The 20180-nt window shown below is 39.4% G+C and overlaps 1 protein-coding gene across 4 annotated transcripts in view; it reads right to left on the bottom strand.

The window, feature by feature from the left end:
- lrp1ab (low density lipoprotein receptor-related protein 1Ab) overlaps positions 1-20180 on the bottom strand; it is a 200611-nt gene that overhangs the window by 24627 nt on the left and 155804 nt on the right. For all 4 annotated transcript variants that reach the window (XM_061985848.2, XM_061985856.2, XM_061985874.2 and 1 more), the window contains exons 42-62: positions 18411-18600; positions 18027-18231; positions 16577-16769; positions 16318-16443; positions 16106-16234; positions 12616-12735; positions 12327-12440; positions 12102-12251; positions 11896-12018; positions 9369-9485; positions 9157-9285; positions 8947-9072; positions 8697-8837; positions 7180-7367; positions 4836-5019; positions 3584-3669; positions 3390-3509; positions 3133-3320; positions 2860-3065; positions 367-555; positions 57-205 (exon numbers count right to left, since the gene is read on the bottom strand). In XM_061985848.2, coding sequence (XP_061841832.2) covers positions 57-205; positions 367-555; positions 2860-3065; positions 3133-3320; positions 3390-3509; positions 3584-3669; positions 4836-5019; positions 7180-7367; positions 8697-8837; positions 8947-9072; positions 9157-9285; positions 9369-9485; positions 11896-12018; positions 12102-12251; positions 12327-12440; positions 12616-12735; positions 16106-16234; positions 16318-16443; positions 16577-16769; positions 18027-18231; positions 18411-18600 — 3173 coding nt within the window. The remainder of the gene's footprint in view (positions 1-56; positions 206-366; positions 556-2859; positions 3066-3132; positions 3321-3389; positions 3510-3583; positions 3670-4835; positions 5020-7179; positions 7368-8696; positions 8838-8946; positions 9073-9156; positions 9286-9368; positions 9486-11895; positions 12019-12101; positions 12252-12326; positions 12441-12615; positions 12736-16105; positions 16235-16317; positions 16444-16576; positions 16770-18026; positions 18232-18410; positions 18601-20180) is intronic.

Below are 20180 nucleotides of genomic sequence, written 5' to 3'. Positions count from 1 at the left end.
AGAGGAATAAATACATTTTCATCAGCTACATGTTTACATGATGAGGATGTTAGCACCTGGCTGGCCGTGCAGTTGGACATGCAAGTACGATGGTCGCTGGCCAGGTAGAAGTTAGTGGGGCAGGCACATTTGTAACCCCCTCCAGGAGAGATGAGGCAGAGGTTACTGCAGCCACCGTTGTTTGTCTGGCACGGGTGGTCACGCACTGGACAGGGAAAAATAGCAAGGGCAAAATGTAAACTTAAAAAGTCAAACAATACACAATGACAAACCTTGTTAAATTGTGTAATTGATCATTTAATTAAAAAAGTATATTGCATTGTCCTTGATGGTTTTTTTTTCCTAAATATCAACAATTTCACCTACCCTCAGGTTGGCGATAGGGATGGAAAATGTGAATGTCCATGGGCCGATGCAAGGTGCTGATCAGGGTGCTCTTGTTAGTTCCCAGAGTCTTGTGAGCTCTGTTGATGGACTTGGTCTCCCAGTCTGTCCAGTAGATGTACTCCTCAAAGAGAGTCATGGCGAAGATGTGCGGAATATCTTGGCTAAGTACTGTCAGGAGACAATACATTTACATATCAGCGTTGACTAATACTGGCATTCAAAAACACAATCATTTCAAATGTTCCTGTTACATGAAAACTTACTGTTAGATTGTGCAGGTGTACCCAAAAAAGTGCCCGGAGAGTGAACACTATTCAAATTTACAAGGCAGTTGTAATCTTGACAACATGAAATAATTGAAGGGAGGTTATAATAATAATAATAAATTTAATTTATAACGCATTTTATATTTCTACAATCTCAAAGTGCTACAGAGTGCAATGCTATTAGAGCATTAATGGCGTCTCCTAAGAGTTACGTAATATTTCACACGCCTGATTAGCTTTTATTCCATAAATGTGCTCTTTCTGCTCCCATATACTTGTCGTATTGTGTGTTTGGTTTCTGTGTTTGGCACAAGCATGTCAACACACTTGAGTTGGATAAATATTGCTTACATTTTAATCGGTAATAGTACCAAATCGGTACTTAAAAATAGTGCTGGTGCTCAAACAGTGCCTGAACCTGTACTTTATAAAATTCAAAATATGCAAATTTTTGTTGAAAAATATTATTTATATGTACGGAATTCAAGTTGGACACACTAGTAATTTAAATACTTCAACTATATAAATTAAAACAAAGTAATACAGTAATCCCTCTTTTATCGCTGTTAAATTGTTATATCTGCGATGTGTTGATGCACGACATGGTGAGGGATGACTGAACATAAAAAAAAAAAAAGAAATAAAATCCAAAACAAAGTGTCATAATTATTGCAGCTATACAGAACATCAGAGCTGCCAAGCCTCACGCTTGGGGTGGTGGGGACGGTGTGGCTCGGTTGGTAGAGCGGCACTGCCAGCAACCTGAGGGTACCTGGTTTGATCTCATGTCCCATTTTAAGTTCAATGACAATAAAATGCCATTCCAGTCAGAGTTGAGAGGAGACGGACACCCACTCTGTGCAAAGCTGCTACTGTTTTTGTCTTGGTTTACAAAGGGACATTAATGTAAATGTTTCATCACTGTCACGCTTAAAATAAAAACAAACGTATCATTCATGTTAATGAGCCAGTCAATATTTTTGATGTGTTCATGAATATCACAACCTTTCAGTCTTTTGATCAAATTTGATACATTTAACGATGTAGAACAAAGAAAAATACAACTAAACTAAAAATCAACAGAAGAAAATCCATTTACAATTCTACTCATAATTTGTTTTTATTTAACTCACTTTTTATGTCTCTTACTATGTTATTCCTCTCTCCTACAGCGTCCATTGTAATCAATTATGCAAATTAGCAATTCATGTCATCTGGCAAGCTCTAGCAACTTTTAAAACAATCAATAGCTACTTTCCTTAACGAGGAGTTGGCAACACTGGAATGTGAAGAGAGATTAGAAGATATTTGAGGACAGTGAGGACGGAAATGTAGTAGAGATACAAATTAATAACACATGCAGAGGATAAGATAGAAGAGCCAGCAGAGAATACAGTGGAGATGATTTTTATTTCTAATTTCTGGTTAATTAAGACAAGCACTATGAGGCGGAAGTGCAGGGAGAGCTGCTGGAGGTGAGGACATCAGTCTTAAATATAAATTGATGTTATAACAGACCAAATCGGTGTTAGAAAAGACCAATAAAGTCTCACTCTTGTCATTTTCTGAAATGTGGCAGCCCTGGAACACACTGTAAAGAACCTGCAAAAATCGACTTTGTGATATTGATACTCATAATTACGGGGGTTCGCAAATACAATCTCGTTCGCCGTAACCGTCATTGGTGCATAATGAGGAAGTGCTGTGTTTTTGTTGTGGCTACTGGCTAGCCTAGCGCTGTGGTGCTAGCGGTGTTATGAGGGCTGCTGTTGGTGTGTTAATAAGTTTAAAGAGAGCATCAGATTCTGTGTGCCCATGTCGGGACGCTACGTTACTTATAAGACATTACTTTCACAATATCACAACCAACCACTTGTTGCAAGTTGCTGAGAATGCATTCATTTAGCACCAAAATGAAGCACCAATAGCAACTCCTTTTTTCGATCTGGGTACTACCGCCTACGCTTGGACCTGTGCCAACATGGAACTGGGTTTTGCTGCTCGTCCCTACTCATAACTAGTTTATGTTGTATATTATGGTAATAATCCAAATACATCACATTTATCAATCTGTGTGTCTGCCAGCTGTCATGACCCAACATGCGTTCAATAATAAAACATGTTGATAGAAGATACACATAATTGTTGCGAAAACTTGGATTTAATGAGATGACCTTTAGTCTGGCCTTATCCACCCTGTTGTTACCTGTGTGCCTGCTGGTGCCATCCAGACTGGCGAACTCAATGTAATCCTCCCGGGCGTCTGCCCAGTATATGCGATCATTGATGAAGTCCAAAGTCAGACCATTGGGCCATGTGATCTTATCCTCGACTATGACGCTTCTGTTGGTGCCGTCCATGCCAATTCTTCCAATATGGGGATTGTCGCCCCAGTCGGACCAGTACAGGTACCTAGACAGCAAAGTGCAATGCATCATAAATGCATACTTTTTTCTCTACACCACTCGTCAGTTCTCACCCGAAGCGCACATCCACTGCCACAGCCCGAGGTTCTCTCAGCCCGCTGTTGACCAGCACAGTCCGGTAGGCTCCATCAAGTTTGGACACTTCAATGGTGTCCCGGCCTTTGTCGCACCAATACAAGTTGCCCCCCACCCAATCCACAGCCACACCATCTGGGTTACTCAAAGAGGTGCGGTGCAACACCTGCTGAGTCGAAAAGAAGGCAAGTAATGTGTAAAAGTTTAAATGCACGGTTTTATTTTCTGAGTTGACCTCAATGTTGCTGCCATTCATCCGCATGCGTCTGATCATGCTGCCCTGAGTAGTGACGTCAGTCCAGTAGATCATCTGCTCTGCATAGTGGAAGTCCAGTGCCACAGCGTTATTCAGACCCTGAAACGGAGGAAATAATGGTGTTTGCACAAGTATGGCTTGGGTACAATAACTTATCCTTTTGTGTCTCTCACCTGTTTGATAAGAGTGTAGTTTGAGCCATCCAGGTTGAGCTTCCGCAGGTAGTATCGATTAGCAAAGATCAAGAAGGGCTCCTCCTCTGCACACAAAAACAATATTGTCAGGATTGAATGAGCTACAGCAGTGGTCCCCAACCACCGGGCCGTGAATCGATTGGTACCGGGCCGCACAAGAAATTAAAAAAAATATATAATTTTTTTTTTTTTTTTTTTTAAATTAAATTAACATAAAAAACACAAGATACACTTACAATTAGTGCACCAACCCAGAAAACCTCCCTCTCCCATTTACACTCAATCACACTAATTCGCACAAAAGGGTTGTTTCTTTCTGTTATTAATATTTCTGGTTCCCACATTATATATCAATATATATCAATACAGTCTGCAGGGATACAGTCCGTAAGCACACATGATTGTATTTTTTTATGACAAAAAAAAACAAAACAAGTGTTGACCGGCCCGCAGTTACAAAAAGGTTGGGGACCACTGAGCTACAGGACAAGTAAAACCACTCAAATAGGCTGAAATTTGCAATTATTATCTTAGTGCAGTGTCGTACCTCAGTGGTTCTCAAATGGGGGTACGTGTACCCCTGGGGGTACTTGAAGGTATGCCAAGGGATACGTGACATTTTTTTTAAAATATTCTAAAAATAGTAACAATTCAAAAATCCTTTATAAATATATTTATTGAATAATACTTCAACAAAATATGAATGTAAGTTCATAAACTGAACATCAAATCAAGTAGGCTATTCCATTCATTACAATGCAACAATGCAACAATGCAATAGTCAGTGTTGACAGCTAGATTTTTTGTGGACATGTTCCATAAATATTGATGTTAAAGATTTCTTTTTTTGTGAAGAAATGTTTAGAATTAAGTTAATGAATCCAGATGGATCTCTATTACAATCCCCAAAGACGGCACTTTAAATTGATGATTACTTCTATGTGTAGAAATCTTTATTTATAATTGAATCACTTGTTTATTTTTCAACAAGTTTTTAGTTATTTTTATATCTTTTTTTCCAAATAGTTCAAGAAAGAACACTACAAATGAGCAATATTTTGCACTGTTATACAATTTAATAAATCAGAAACTGATGACATAGTGCTGTATTTTACTTCTTTATCTCTTTTTTTCAACCAAAAATGCTTTGCTCTGATTAGGGGGTACTTGAATTAAAAAAATGTTCAAAGGGGGTACATCACTGAAAAAAGGTTGAGAACCACTGTCGTACCTGATATGGATTTACAGACAGTGGGGTCATTAGGGCTGAGTTCAAAGCCATCCACGCAAAGACAATGGAAGCTGCCGTGTGTGTTGATACAGCGCTGTGAACAAGGGTAGGTGGTGATGCACTCGTCCACGTCCACACATGTCTTCCCATCCCGCTTCAGCTGGAAACCAGGATGGCACCTGCACTGAATGTACCAAGAGCAAAGAGACGTCAGCATCTTTAAGACGAACACCATTATACCAGGCGACAAGTCAGACATTCTGTTGTGACAATTCATGTGTAAAATTAATGTGGACAGTACAAGTAAACTCATAACCCTTCATTAATGTGTTTGATTTCGTGTTCCTGTTAGGTAGCGTATTTAAGTAGCAGCTTTTTCTCGTTACAAGTAAAACTGATTCAGCGCATTCGTTGCTTTGTCCTTCTACACACAACCTGACAAAATCTAAAATGTAAACACTCTCAATTTCAAAGATTTTTAGGTTTCAAAGGTATATACAGAAATACATACATACAGTACTACAAGTATATTGAGCTCAATATTAGATGACTCACCACCTTTTTTTTTTCCTTTTTTTCTTAAAGTTTTTTGAAAAAATATTTGTAAAGACAAAAATTAAAAAATACACACACACAATCATGTATTTAAATATCAGTGAACTCATATTTCATCTATGTTATTATTAATATGCAGTTACTAAGTTGTTTGATAATTCCGCTTCATTATTCACTATAATCTTTAAATTATCATCACATGTTGCCGTTTGTTGTCACTTATTGGTTTGTTCGTCAAATTTAGCTCGCATGCTTGTTTCATTTGGCCCCCCAAAAGGGTGGTTTTCCAAATTCCATACATATTTATACTGACGCCTTTAAAGTCCCGCAATCATGAATGGCATGTATGCAAGGTTAACTTTTTTATTTACATTTGAGTGCTGCTTATGGCACAGGGGTGGCACCAGACAAGCTGCGCTTCTTCCCACTCCCTTTGGACGGTTGAACAACATGTTCTAAGTATAATAAATTAATTGACTGATTTCAGCTGTGTTTGGCCTGCAGCCCCTTGACACATTTTCACTTTGGCCCTTTGAGGCAAAAGGTTTGGGCACCCCTGCTCTACACCCTGACTATTATAAGACAAGTCCCTTTTAGGAATGTCAAAAATAATTAGTCTTGCTTATGTGATTAATCACATATATACACAGATTGTGGACAATCTTTGACAAGCACAAAAGTACTCGGGTTCAGATCCGGCCGGCCGTTTTTCCCAATCACGCCTCTCCAGGTTTCACTGTCATTGCCATTGTGAGCGTTGAAGTTACTCAGCAGAACAAAGGAATCACCTGAGGGAGCACTCTCCAATACTTCCCTGAAGGAAGTACTGGAGAGTGCCTAGAACTAGCTTCTGTAGCCGAGGATCGGACCGCCAAGAGCCCTGCCTTCGGCTGCCGCCCAGCTCACACTGCACCCGACCTCTATGCCCCCTCCCATGAGTGGTGAGCCCATTGGAGGGGGTAACCATGCTACCATATCGGGCCCATGGGGACAGGCCCGGCCACCAGGCGCTCGCCATCGAGCCCCACCTCTGGGACTGGCTCCAGAGGGGGTCCGGGCGAGGTAAATCTGGATCCTTGAATCTGACTTTCCATAGAGGTCTTTTATATAGTTAATTGGAGACTCCAAATTGTACATAAGTGTGAATGTGAGTGCAAATTGTTGTTATTGTCTATACAATATGTGCCCTGTGATTGGCTGGCAACCAGTCTAAGGCGCCTCCCGCTTCTCGCCCGAAGTCAGCCGGGATATGCTCCAGCTTAACTGTGATCCTAATGAAGATAAGCTGTATAGAAAATGGATGCTATAGCAAACATGATTCTCTAAACCTAAAAGACAAACAATTATATATTTATTGTTATAATAGTGATCATTTGAAGCATTTTATCCAATACTCAGATATGAAACAGTAAACAAACAGTAGTGTGAAGCACTGAATTTGCACTGAATGACTTAAGCCAGCTATCAAAGTCAAACAATGTTTGGTACAGGGACACTTTCTAATATTTTTAAAAGAAGCTCTGACTGCAGCCTCATGAATACAAACATGGGAGTTCATGCAGAGTTCAATCTGTTTTAAGATACGCCTCCTACTTTCAAGAAGGAGAGCCAAAACACGTTTTGGTCCTACATAAGTGCATGCCTAAGGTCAGCAGCTCACAACTTTTGAGACCCGCTTCCGTGTCCATTAGGCACAGTATATAAACGCTTGGGCAGTGAAGGTCCATGTTTTTTTAGATTGACTTGAAAGAAACTGGATTACAGCAACACAAAAACTGAGATGACCTACCTTGTAGCCAATCTTGAGGTCGTCACAGAGCTGAGAGCAGCCACTCAGCTTACTATTGAGACATTCATTGATGAAGCAGTTGAGTTCATCCGAGCCGTCGCCGCAGTCGTCGTTGCGGTCACACAGCAGCGTCTCGTTCAGGCAGTTTCCATTGCGACACATGAAGGCCGACTCGTTACACGACCTCTCTGAAATCACACACGAAGACCGTGTCAATACTATCGTCACAAAGAAGATTGAAATTAAACATTGAAGTGCGGTACTTTGGAAGAAGATAGTGTGTGATGACCGTAGATGTCCACAATGTATTCCATCAGAAATTCTCCCCTTGTTTAGAATACTGGGAAGTGTGGCACAGTGAGCCTCTTCTAAGAGAATATAATACAGGCGGGGTCTCCCATTCTCCCAACAGAATAAATAAAATTGGAGCATTTTGGATTGTTTTCTTCTCACACGTGCAGACTCTGGTAAGTGTTTACCCTCTCACAGTAGGAACTAAAAATCAATTAATCTTTCTTGTCTTTCACATAACTGAAGTTATCTTAGAATTAGTGTATTAACGGTTTCAAAAATATTCATATATTCGCAGTCATTGAAATAATCAATCAAGTAAAAATGTTTTTAAAAATGATCTAGTATGACATTTTGACAATAAAACTGCATTTGTCAAAAAATGGGTCTTTTAAAGAAAATTAATTTAAATTATGCACGCAATTATTTACTAATCGTTATTAATCTAAATTCAAAAGAGTGATTAACAGCACTAGTTAATTTTGGCAAGTTTTATAAAACACACTTTTCTTTATTTTTCTCAAGCTGCTGTGACTCCCCTGACTCTTTTAGTGTCTCCAAGGGTAGACTAGCCTCACCCCCTGTTGTTAAAGTACCGTATTTTTCGGACTACAAGTCGCAGTTTTTTTTATAGTTTGGCCGGGGTTGCGCCTTATACTCAGGAGCGACTTATGTGTGAAATTATTAACACATTACTGTAAAATATCAAATAATATTATTTAGCTCATTCACGTAAGAGACTAGACGTATAAGATTTCATGGGATTTAGCGATTAGGAGTGACAGATTGTTTGGTAAACGTATAGCATGCTCTATATGTTATAGTTATTTGAATGACTCTTACCATAATATGTTACGTTAACATACCAGGCACGTTCTCAGTTGGTTATTTATGCGTCATATAACGTACACTTATTCAGCCTGTTGTTCACTATTCTTTATTTATTTTAAATTGCCTTTCAAATGTCTACTCTTGGTGTTGGGTTTTATCAAAAAATGCAACTTATACTCCAGTGCGACTTATACATGTTTTTTCCTTCTTTATTATGCATTTTCGGCAGGTGCGACTTATACTCCGGAGCGACTTATACTCCGAAAAATACGATATATGTATTGTTTAAGTTCATCAAAACAATCAGATTCCATGTTCCCTGACATGAAAGACAACCTGAGACCAATCCTAAACAGTATTGGTTGCTGTTTTACAGTAAACTACCACAAACTAACCTGTGTCAGTGCATCGCGGGTTCTTGGGAGCTTCATCAGAGCGATCCTGACAGTCAAACTCTCCATCACATTCCCATTTCTTCTGGTTGAGGCAGCGCCCGTTAGCACAGCGGAACTCTTCTGGACCGCATGTTGGATATTCTGCAAAATGACAGCACAGTCACCTTATTACCTTAATTTCTGTACCCATTTTTTTCCATAGAGTAATCTTCCTAATCAATCAGTTTCTCTAAAAGGACAACACACCCACCACATTCTGGAGACTCGTCTGAGCCATCGCCGCAGTCAATGTCATGATCACACACGAAGTGTTTGGGAATACACTGTCTGTTCTGACACATGAACTCATTGTCGTCACAAGTGCTGTTGGTGTACACTGACAGTGGAAAAAGAACACAAAGACTCACTGAATTTGATCCAAGTTTCTAAAGACAAACATCCACTTTGTGTCTCAACTTACAGCAGCCAGCCTTCACACTCTCATCAGCACCATCAGGACAGTCCTTTTCTCCATCGCACTTCCAGCGCTGCGGCACACACATATGAGAGCCCGGACACTGGAAGGCCTCGGGACTGCAGGTTTTGGATTCTGTGATGATGGGAGAGGTAAATGACATATTGCCTTACACTTTCAAGGGTTAAAAAAAGGCCTGTGTTGTAATTGTTGCTTACTGCATTTCTCATTTTCATCTGATCCGTCACCACAGTCATCAGAACCATCGCACACCCAGTGGCTGGAAATGCAGCGGTGGTTCCCACATTCAAACTGGGTGGAAGTGCAAAATTTGTCTGCAAAGGACAACAATGTTTTTCTACGAATAAAGACAATAGGAACCATGCAAACATTCTTACAATAACTCAGTGTGTTAATCATTGTATAGTGGAACCTCAATGTACTAACCTCTTATTTTACAAATTTTTCAATTTGCGAACGAAAGGCAGAGTACAAAATATGTAAAAACCTTGTCTTAGTTTACAAATGTTTCATCCACTCATTGTGTCTCTCGTCCCGCAGCAATTTTGTGCCCAGCAGCGATTGTGGTCATTCAGTCAGCAGAGCGCAGTGCTGCTGTTAGCTACTGTGCTACTTTGTTTGCCTTGTTTTAGGGTTTTACGGTATACCGGGACTAATAAAGTACTGCGTACTAATAAATTAAAAACGGTATTACTGTACACTGCTCTTGAAAAAAATAGAAACATTTTGGCTTTAAATCTAATGATTAAGGTGGACCTATAAACACCGAAGGGCTGCTTTGCAAACAGTGCAACATAGCTAGCTAATACCTAGCTAGTGACTCCGTACTGTTTTAAATCATTCTAAATCACTAATCCTCGCCTCCATGGTGGCAAACTTTGTTTCTTACAAATATTATTCCTGCAGGACGATTAATAGCTAAACATGCTTTACTACACTCCGTAGGAGGATACAATAGCTCACCGTTAACAGCAAGCTAGCCCTCCTGAATGTAAACAAAACGGTGGGTCCACACAGATATTGACTGTAACGATATCAAGTACAAGAGCAGTATCTAATCGATACTACAACAATTACGTCAAGATTTTTTATAATCACAAAATCTTTTTTCCTTTTTTAATTTTATGATGTTTATAAAATACGTCCCTGGACACATGAGGACTTCAAAATATGACCAAAGTATTGTAGCGTCCCGGAAGAGTTGGTGTTGCAAGGGATTGTGGGTATTGGTTCTGTTGTGTTTATGTTGTGTTGCGGTGCGGATGTTCTCCAGAAATGTGTTTGTCGTTCTTGTTTGGTGTGGATTCACAGTGTGGTGCATGTTTGTGAATGTTGATGTTGTTTTATAGGGCCACCCTCAGTGTGATAGGTGTGGCTGTTGACTAAGTATGCATTGCGTTCACTTGTGTGTGTGCGTCTTTGAAATTGACGTGATCATTAAAAGTAAAAACGATCGCACATTGCGTCAGCAATTTTTGACTGTCAAGCAAAGACGTTTGTCAAACCCATCCAACGCTTCAGTATGAACATGTAACTACTACAAATTTGTGGTATCACCCAAAACTTATGTAAAGTATCCAAACAGAAGAATTAGAGCTTATTTCATTTTAATAGAAGTGTGTATAGAAAATTTTAAAACAGAATATAACTAGATATGCACAGTAAATGAATAAATGGATTAATAATCCATCCATTTTCTACCGCTTGTCCCTCATATTTATGACAAAATAATACAATGGGAAAAGACACAATATGTTACTGCAAACGTCAGCAGCCAAATTAGGAGCCTTTGTAACCCGTTTGCTTACCTATTACTAAAAGTTAAGTTTTCTCGTATGTTCACTACGTTATTTAATGCCCAAATTGTTCTTTGATTGCAATTAAAAAAACGTATGTTTAATGTATCATAAGATTTTTTGTTAAAATAAGGCCAATAATGCCATTTTTTGTGGTACTCTTTAATTAAAAATGTATCGAAAAGGATCCGAAAGTATCAAAATACATTTCGGTACTAGTACCAAAATATTGGTAACGGGACAACCTTACTTTGAATGTGGTTTTTTTTAAATGTATTTTTATAGCCTTTTTACAAAATATTTCTAGTTTTTCTAATATAATATGAGTCTAAAGAAAGCGATGTGTGGTTAGTCGACACTGCTGCCCTCCCCCTTCTGCTGCACACCCAGAAGATTAACCAACAAAGTAAAGCGGATTTTATTTTTTATTCCAAATTATTGCAGCGACTTGGCTGTTAAAGCTAAAACGTTTTGTGATTTCAAACTGTGGGCGCACCACAGAGCTAGTGACAGTGTGTGTGCATGTCGCCAGGGCGGCTGAAAATGAGGACCGTTCAGGGAGGGATTGTTTTGGCTTTCTTATTAAATAGGAAGATGATCATTATTGTTATTTGTGTTTGTTATACAGTAATGTATATTGTTTAATACTGTGTTCAATTTGTACAAACCTTCATCAAAATATGGACTTTTGTTGAGGCTGGAACCCATTATTCATATTTACATTGTTTCTTATGGAGAAATTTGATTCAATGTAGAAACTTTTCTATTTATGAACCCTGCTCAAGAAACAATTACATTTGTAAACTGAAGTTCCACTGGAGTGTGTTGTGGTGTAACTGCTTGCACATCTGTGACGATGTCACTCAAAACTGAGCATTTGCAAAGACCCATTCATTTTATACATGACTTTGCGTAAGAGTAGACTGACCACAGTGTGTCTCGTCAGCTCCATTCTCACAGTCATTCTCCTTATCGCAAGTCCAACTCATCGGGATGCAACGACCACTGGGACATGCAAAGAAGTTGACTGGACATTTAAGTTTGCGTTTATCTGTATGAGAAGAGAAGGACATTGCAGGGTAATCATTTGCAGGTAGAAATCCTTTTAGCAAATAATCAGGCAAAGATTTCAACCTGGGCAGTTTCTCTCATCAGAGAAGTCGCCACAGTCGTTGTTTCCGTCACACACCCATGAAGATAGGTAACACAGAGTGGTCCTCTCACAGCTCTGAAAGGAAGCGCCTTTTACCCCCAAGCGGAAGAAACGGGAGCAGTCGGTAGTTTCTGCGAACAGACAAAATATGTTAATAAGCTATTAACAAACCTTCATTTGCCCTACATTTATTTAATATTTCTTACGGCAGTTCATCTCATCGCTTGCATCCTCGCAGTTGACCACCTGGTCACAGCGGCTGAAGTTGGAGATGCATCGGCCATCTTTGCACTGGAACTCGCCTAGTTTGCACAGAGTCACTGCAAGCACAGATCACATTAATGAGCAGACAAATAACTGACACAAATGTATGTTTTAATCCATAGTCCTTATCAGTATGGCTATCACACAGAGATAGGCATTGGACCAGAAAGCACCTATCAGGGAGTCACATAATAACAATACAATAACATAAAGCGACAGGCGGACACTTACTGTTGCAAGGAAGTTCATCCGAGTGGTCGCCACAGTCGTCTGTACCGTCACACCAGAACTGGTGACCGATGCAGCGACCATTCATGCAGCGTCTGTAGCCTTTCTTACAAATTCGATTGGCTACAGAGAAGCAAAACAATGGGAAGAAAGCACCATTTTTTACAAGAACATCTGAAAGGTCACATTAATTGATTCGGTCTACTAAGTCGACATTAAGACCATAGCTTGCATTTCTTCTAGAATTTCTAGAATTTATTACATTCAGAGTCCATACAACTTTTAAAATGTCTGTTTAAAGAACCCTAAAAAAGTATTTTTTATCTTTTAGGCTGCAAATTACATCACCTGACTTTATTTCTGCATCTAACAAGTGCACTTGTCAGTCAAGAAAGTAATCCTTTTAAAATGTCAAGCATTTTAAAAGCACACTTTTTTTTACAAAACTTAACTAAACCTGTAAATTATTTAAATACCATCTTTAACACAATGTGTTCCATAAAAAGGGGAACTACACATTTTTTTAAATTTTGCCCATCATTCACAATAACTATGTAAGACAAGAACACATAAGTATTTATTTTTTTAGGCATTCTAATTTTTTAATATACGGAAATAATAAATAACAATTTAGCTAATGGGAGTAATCTATTTCGCCCATAAAGCCCTCTAAAAAACATCCAACAATACTCCATTTACATGTCGTACCTGCATATTAGCCAAATATTAATGATATTGTTGTTATAAGCGCTAACGCTGAGAAACTACTTTTAGCGGTGCCGTAATCACATAGAGGAACATAGAGAAAAGCAGTTATTGACCGACTGAGCCGTTGAGCTGCTGCATCGCTTCTGAGTTGGTGAAAGTTTGTGCTGGATTATAAATCATGCTTCTCACTTTTATAGTGGAAGGTTGTGGCCATAAACCAAGAAATTGGTCAGCTTTGACATTTAATTTAGACCCTGAGATTCTGAGAAAGACTCAAACAGTTTGTTTTATCTGAATGAGGATTATGATTATTATGTTATTCTTCGAAACAGGAAGCTATAAACATCCTATTAGTCGGCATCCCACTGAGAGAAGACATTTTACAGTAGGTTATTGTATGATTATGTTCGTAGTTTGTATTTCTTGTTTAATACTTAGCAATAGTGCTGCTTGCTACTGGCAGTGGCAGGTCCAGTGGACCTGTTCGGGAAGTTCGACACTCCCGCCATCACGAGTCTCCCATCCTATGGATATATACAGTAGGGGTGATGTCAACAGGGCATCACTGGGCAGAGGACCTTCACTAAAGAAATCAACGGCCTTGACGGAAGGGCTCACAGGGGCTTAATGACCTTGTGTTCACGACCAAGGCAAGCCACCAAGTTGGAGTTAATCGGCTGTGTTTTGATACCTGGAGAGGAGAAGGGCACCACTAAGTAAACCACTGCCCACTGAAATAACACGATGAACAAACAGTCAGCCAACAACATGCCAGATTGGTCAAGGCCCGAATTAACAAAGACCGTGCTACCCACAGCAGCATCTCAGAGTGGGACTGGAAAGTGTGCTACTAGGACTGTAAAGTCATCAACAGCATCCATCAAGCGTCCCGAAGAGGAAACTATCATTGGAAACTGGAATGTCTGTACTTTGTATGCATGCGGAAAAGTGAAAGAACTGACACACAAATTTGCCAAGTACAATTGGGCCATCGTAGAAGTGAGCTGGACCGGTTTCGGGGAAACCACCACAGACGAGAGTCACAAGATATGGTACAGCTGTGATGACTCTAAACACCAATATTGAGTAGGCTTCAGGAAACATGAACGGAGTAAACACTGTCATTAGCTGCACGCCAGTTTGCATCAGGCTCATCGCCATGTTCAACTACACATACCTCAACGACTATCACCATCATTCAAGTCTTTGACACAACTCTAAACTATGACGACGATGCAGTTGAAGAATTCTACGAGGAACTGGAGAACATCAACAAAAAGACTCGAAAGAGAGCTCTCATCATCGTCCAGGGCAACTGGAATGCCATAGTTGGCCCATATGCTTACGATCAGTGGGCAGGGACAGTGGGTCGCTTTGGTTCAGGAGAAACTTTGACAGGGGCCTGTGACTCCTTGAGTTTGCAAGCAGTCATAAGCTAAACCTGATCAATGTGCTGTATCCACACAAAACCTCCCGAAGAACAAGGTGGCATTCACACAACGGAGAGACGCACAACCAAATCAATTTCATCCTCATTCCCAGAAGATTCAAGTCCAGCATCAACAAATCCGAGACCAGGACATTTCCTGATGCAGACGTCGGCAGCTTGGCCGAAGATCGTGAGCGGTGAGGAGCACTGGCTGTCAATGCCAGCATGGTACCCCTATGACCTTTGGTCCCAGGATAAGTGAGTGAGTGAGTGAATAGTGCTACTTGCTGGATCTGCTCATCTCTTAGCTTCTAAAACTCATAGCTCAGCCTCTTATTTAGGCTAAAAAAATATAAGGTTCTGGATTATCTTTAGTCCCAAAATAGTAGTTGTTGGCTTTCATGAAGTCTGCCATGATTAGTAGTTGTTGAAGGAAATAGCAAACGTTATGATGCATCTGTGAAGTTAATGCACAACTATATGCTTAAAATGACCATAATTGTTATTAGTTTGCCTGTTACTACGTTACATATATTCTTACATTGTGTATATCAAACGTTGATGGAGCTATTTGGATGTTATTTTTTTAAAAGTGCCATTGTAGCAGACTCTTATTTAGTTAGAGTGAGAATGCATAAACAAGAAGGCCATGTGTGTTCTTGTCTGGCATTACTATTGTGAATGGTAGGTAACATTTTACAAAAAGTGAAGTTCCCTTTTAAGGATTAAAGTCTCAATTTTCTAATTTGCGCATAAATTCTTGAAGTTACACACATTTATCTTATTTATATTTTCCCAGCTAGCTTGCGGACACGCCTGCCCATGTAAGTTAGGCAAAAGTGCTTAAGTCGTGAATGAAGGCAGGTTCATTACTAATGAGGCAAACGTTTTGGGGCCTTTTTTTTTTGTAGGTGAAAATTGTGAAACATGGAGTTTTACGAACATTGCAAATCATTATCCTTATCTTAATGGCTGTTTCCAGGTGTCTCAATTGGAGTGATAGGAATAGATTTGATAGTTTTCTGAAAGTCTCTTATAATTTTATTATGTGTGGTATACACTGCATCCAAACTTCAAGTGTAATATGACGTTTCACCTTTTTGAGGCGCTGGACTTAATCCAGCCTTAGAAGCGCAGAAGAATATAAGTACTCTAGTCAATGGGAGAATACGCGGAAGGCCAGATTTGACAGGGAACTCCTACATTTAAGGGTTGCTGTACTCAAAGTGTGCATTTTGGATGAAGGCATGGCCAGAATCCATGCAGTTGCACACCTGTTTTCTCTTTAGCACATGGGAGAATAGGGCCCTTTTGGCATATTAGGATATAAAATGTGATTGTTCCGTAGATTCTCACCACAGTAGGACTGCTTCTCATCAGACTTGTCCTTGCAGTGGGCCATGCCGTCACAGGTCAGGCTGTAGTTGATGCAATCACCATTTCCACACTCAAAGTCATCCACACTCCCACAAGACATGTTCAGTGCTGGTGAGGTAACACAAGTTCATGGGATTTTATCATCTAAACCAAACACTAAATTAGAAATGTTATGTTTTATCTTTTCATACAAGAGCAGGTATTGTCTTCCAGAAGTTGTCTGTCTCCACGGCAACTGCAGTTGACTCTCCCATCAGATGTGGGCAGGCACAGGTCTTGGCAGCCTCCGTTATTTGTCCGGCAAGGAGAAAACTCACCTGACGAATGAATGAGAGTGGAGTTTTGTTGGATTGAAAATTCCATCATCTTTGCAACAAATGACTAAGTGGGGCGAAAAACAACAATAGTGTAACCTAGATGGGAGAATTACGGAAAATGAATGCTTCCTACAGCTATTGGTGTCGTTGGCCACAGCAACGATTCCCATGGGCTGCTGAGGGATGTCAGCTCGCAGAACTTTCATGTCTCCACCTGGGTACTTGTCGGCTCGAAGGACCGCCCTCCTCACCCAGTCTGTCCAGAAGATGTAGTCTCCATACACGGCCAGGCCAAACGGATGCACAGGCTCATTCTTCAACAAAACCTAAATGGCAAATAGTTGGAAGAGCATTTAGAGAAACACTTGAGGAGTAACATGGCACCAAAATGTGGCTCAAGATTTCGTCACACATTATGTCATATGATATGACAACAAACGATGCCAGACTTCAGCTGAGTGAGCATCTAAACCAGAGGTGTCAAACTCATTTTAATTGAGGGCCACATCGTTATTTGTAACAGTAAATATGGATGAATATAACTGTATAATCACCTCATGATATTATTGCCTATGAACTCATTATATTTTTTACTCACAAATTGATGGATGCTTTGCATTTAGAATATAAGTAGAGTTGACAAGCAGATATTTAGTGAATTTTGACAACAACATGCTTTTGATAGTTTGTTACAAAATCAGATAACAATTAAGTTTAGAAGATATGCTATTACATCCAACACAGTTTTTCTGTCAAAATTTAAAGAACAAATACATTTAGCAAAAACGATAAAGTGCTTCATGGACACACATTATTTACAGGCTTCACATAAAATGATGCTATGGGCCAGATTTGGACCAATGGCCATGCTTTTGACACCTGTGTTCTACAGAGTGATTTTAACAGTTTTGTTTTGCTTTTTCTTTACACTTTGTTGTGTTCTTCAGTATGTCACCTCAAAAGGGTACCAGTCATAGTAAAAAGGAAAAGTGTGATGATAACTACAGAAGCATATATGGAACTTACTACGGTCTGAACAATAGCCTCCTGCGAACCAGCGTCCCCTGTAGCGGACATTTGTGTTTTGCATAACAGGAATGAAAAAAAAGAAATGTCCACTGCAGAGGACGCTTGTTCTCAGAAGGTTATTATATCTGTTACAAAACCACAAAGCTCTAGATGTGTTGTGTTGCATGATACTGCAATTTACAATGAGTGTAGCTATACTTTATTTTTGATTTACTTTACAGTGATGTAAATACTTGTAAATACGTGCAATATACGCAATTCCACTTGCCTCTTCACATTTATTTTTTAGCATTTTTATCTAAAACTGTGTGAAAATCCCATCTCTATATTTAGTGCTTTTGTAGTTTATATATAACCATTTATTGTTAAATTATTTGTTTTATTTAATGTTAGATTGTTGAACTTTTTATTATTTTGCGCTTTTTGCTATTTTGTTGACACAAAGAGAACTCCGCACAAGAATGCCAATAAAAAAAAAACAAACCTTGATGCACTTCTTATTACGAAAAGGGATATAAACATTATATAATTAATCAATAAAAACATTGTCTTACATATCGGCTGCTTCCGTCGTATTCACAGCGTTCTATCTTGTCCAGCGTGGCATCAGAGAAGTAGAGCTTCTCAGCACGGTGATCAACAGCCAAGCCATTGGGAGTTTTAATATCACTGCCGATAATGGCGATCACATTGGCCCCATTCAAGGAAGCCCTCATGATACTGGGAGCCTGCTCGTTCCAGTTGGTCCAGAACATGAGACTGTGATAGGAACAAACAAACAGGACTTGATTATCTAATCCGCAGCAAGGTTTGCCAAAGTCTTGGTATAAAAGTCACGGCTGAGCGCATTGAAACAAATGTGCTGGTGAGAAGAAAAGCAGGGGGGGAAAGCAGCAGGCTCAGTACACAAACATCGTGTTTTGCTATGAATGACTCACTCCTGACACTCGTCCAGCACAAAGGCTCTGGGGTGGTCCTCTCCAGACATGGTGACCACAGTGTTGCGGTTATAGGCCACAGAGCGGCTCTGGTCCACAGTGTGGCGGGTAATGGTGGAGGTAGTGTAACTAGTCCAGTAGAGAGTATCCCACCCGCGGTGGTACGCCAGGCCCTCCACTGAACCGACATCTGTAGAACAGAGAAGGAGGAAGTGTATCTTTAAAAAAGATGTATGTAACATTTTTTGTTATGCATTTGAAAAAAGGCCCTTTAATGCAAAGTCACTGTATTATTAACTGTATCTGTTTGTTAGCAGGATTAAGTATTAACTACTTTACACAGAACTATGACTTGAATGAATTGTAGTATTGTAGTCAATAGTTAAAAAAACTAACACCGAGGAACTACTTTTAGTAACATGACACCTTTATCACAGAGCGCTAACTAATTAATGCAGCTATTAACATACTGAGCCGGTGAGCTGCTGCATCCCCTTGGAGATGGTAAAAGTAAATTCTAGATTATAAATCATGCCTTTCACTTGTATAGTAGAAGTTTGTGGCCATAAACTAAAAGACTGGTCAACTTTAAAATCCAATTTAGACCCGAAGACATCGCTAGGAAGACACGAAAAGATGATGATTAATTTACCATCTAAACAGGGGAACAAATGTCTTGTGCTGAAAGACAAGATCGGTAGGTCGTGTGTTCAAACCCCGGCTGAGTCATACCAAAGACTATAAAAATGGGTCCCATTACCTCCCTGCTTGGCACTCAGCATCAAGGGTTGGAATCACCAAAATTATTCCTGAGTGTGGCCACTGCTGCTGCTCACTGCTCCCCTCACCTCCCAGGGGGTGGAATAAGGGGTTGGGTGAAATGCAGAGTTAAAGTTAAAGTACCACTGATAGTCACACACACACACCTTGTGTGTGTGTGTGACTATCAGTGGTACTTTAACTTTAACTTACATCAGTCGGCATCCCAGTGAGAGCAGACAATGTAAATTAAGTGATTGTTTTATTTTATTTTGTTAGTAGTTTGTATTTCTTGTTCAACACTCAATAGTGCTACTTGCTGGATCTACTTAAAACACAGCTTCTAAAACTTATAGCTTATCTTCTGTGTTTTCAGGTTAAAAAACACAAGGTTCAGAATCATAATGTGTCCCAAAGTAGTCACTGTTGGCTCTCATTAAGTCTGCCATTAATTAATGGTAATTGTTGTTGTTGTTGAAGGAAATAGCGAACGTTGTAATGCATCTGCGAAATTAATGCGGCGCCATAATGCTTAAAATGACCACAATCCGTAAATATTACACATTATTATAAATGTGCCTTACAGTGTGTACATATATGTTGATGGAGGGTTTTGGATGTTTTTAGAGTGCTTTATATGCTGAATGAATTAGCTACCTATTGATAACGTTTATTTACAATTTAGAATGCATAGAAAAGAGACATCTGTGTTCTTATAACAAAGGGATTGTGAATGATAGGAAAACATCCAAAAAAGGGCCATTTTCCTTCAATAAAGCTATTTTTAAAATGTAATTTTGTGTATTTCGATGTGTTATGGAATTGTTACACAAGTATATATATTTTTTGGCCAGTACAGCAGCAGAATACTTTGGTAAATATCTTTTTCATTTCACCTTTGTTTTAATCCGCACTCATATCAAAAGTTGTTGATTAGTCTTTTAAAAGGTTTCTTTTTAAACTTGAATCTTGACATATGCAAGAGATGGCTGTCTATGAAGGTGTAAAATT

This window comes from Nerophis lumbriciformis, linkage group LG01 (genome assembly GCF_033978685.3).
Source record: "Nerophis lumbriciformis linkage group LG01, RoL_Nlum_v2.1, whole genome shotgun sequence".
NCBI classification, from domain to species: Eukaryota; Metazoa; Chordata; class Actinopteri; order Syngnathiformes; family Syngnathidae; genus Nerophis; species Nerophis lumbriciformis.
This window is presented reverse-complemented; position numbering and strand designations above follow the sequence as displayed.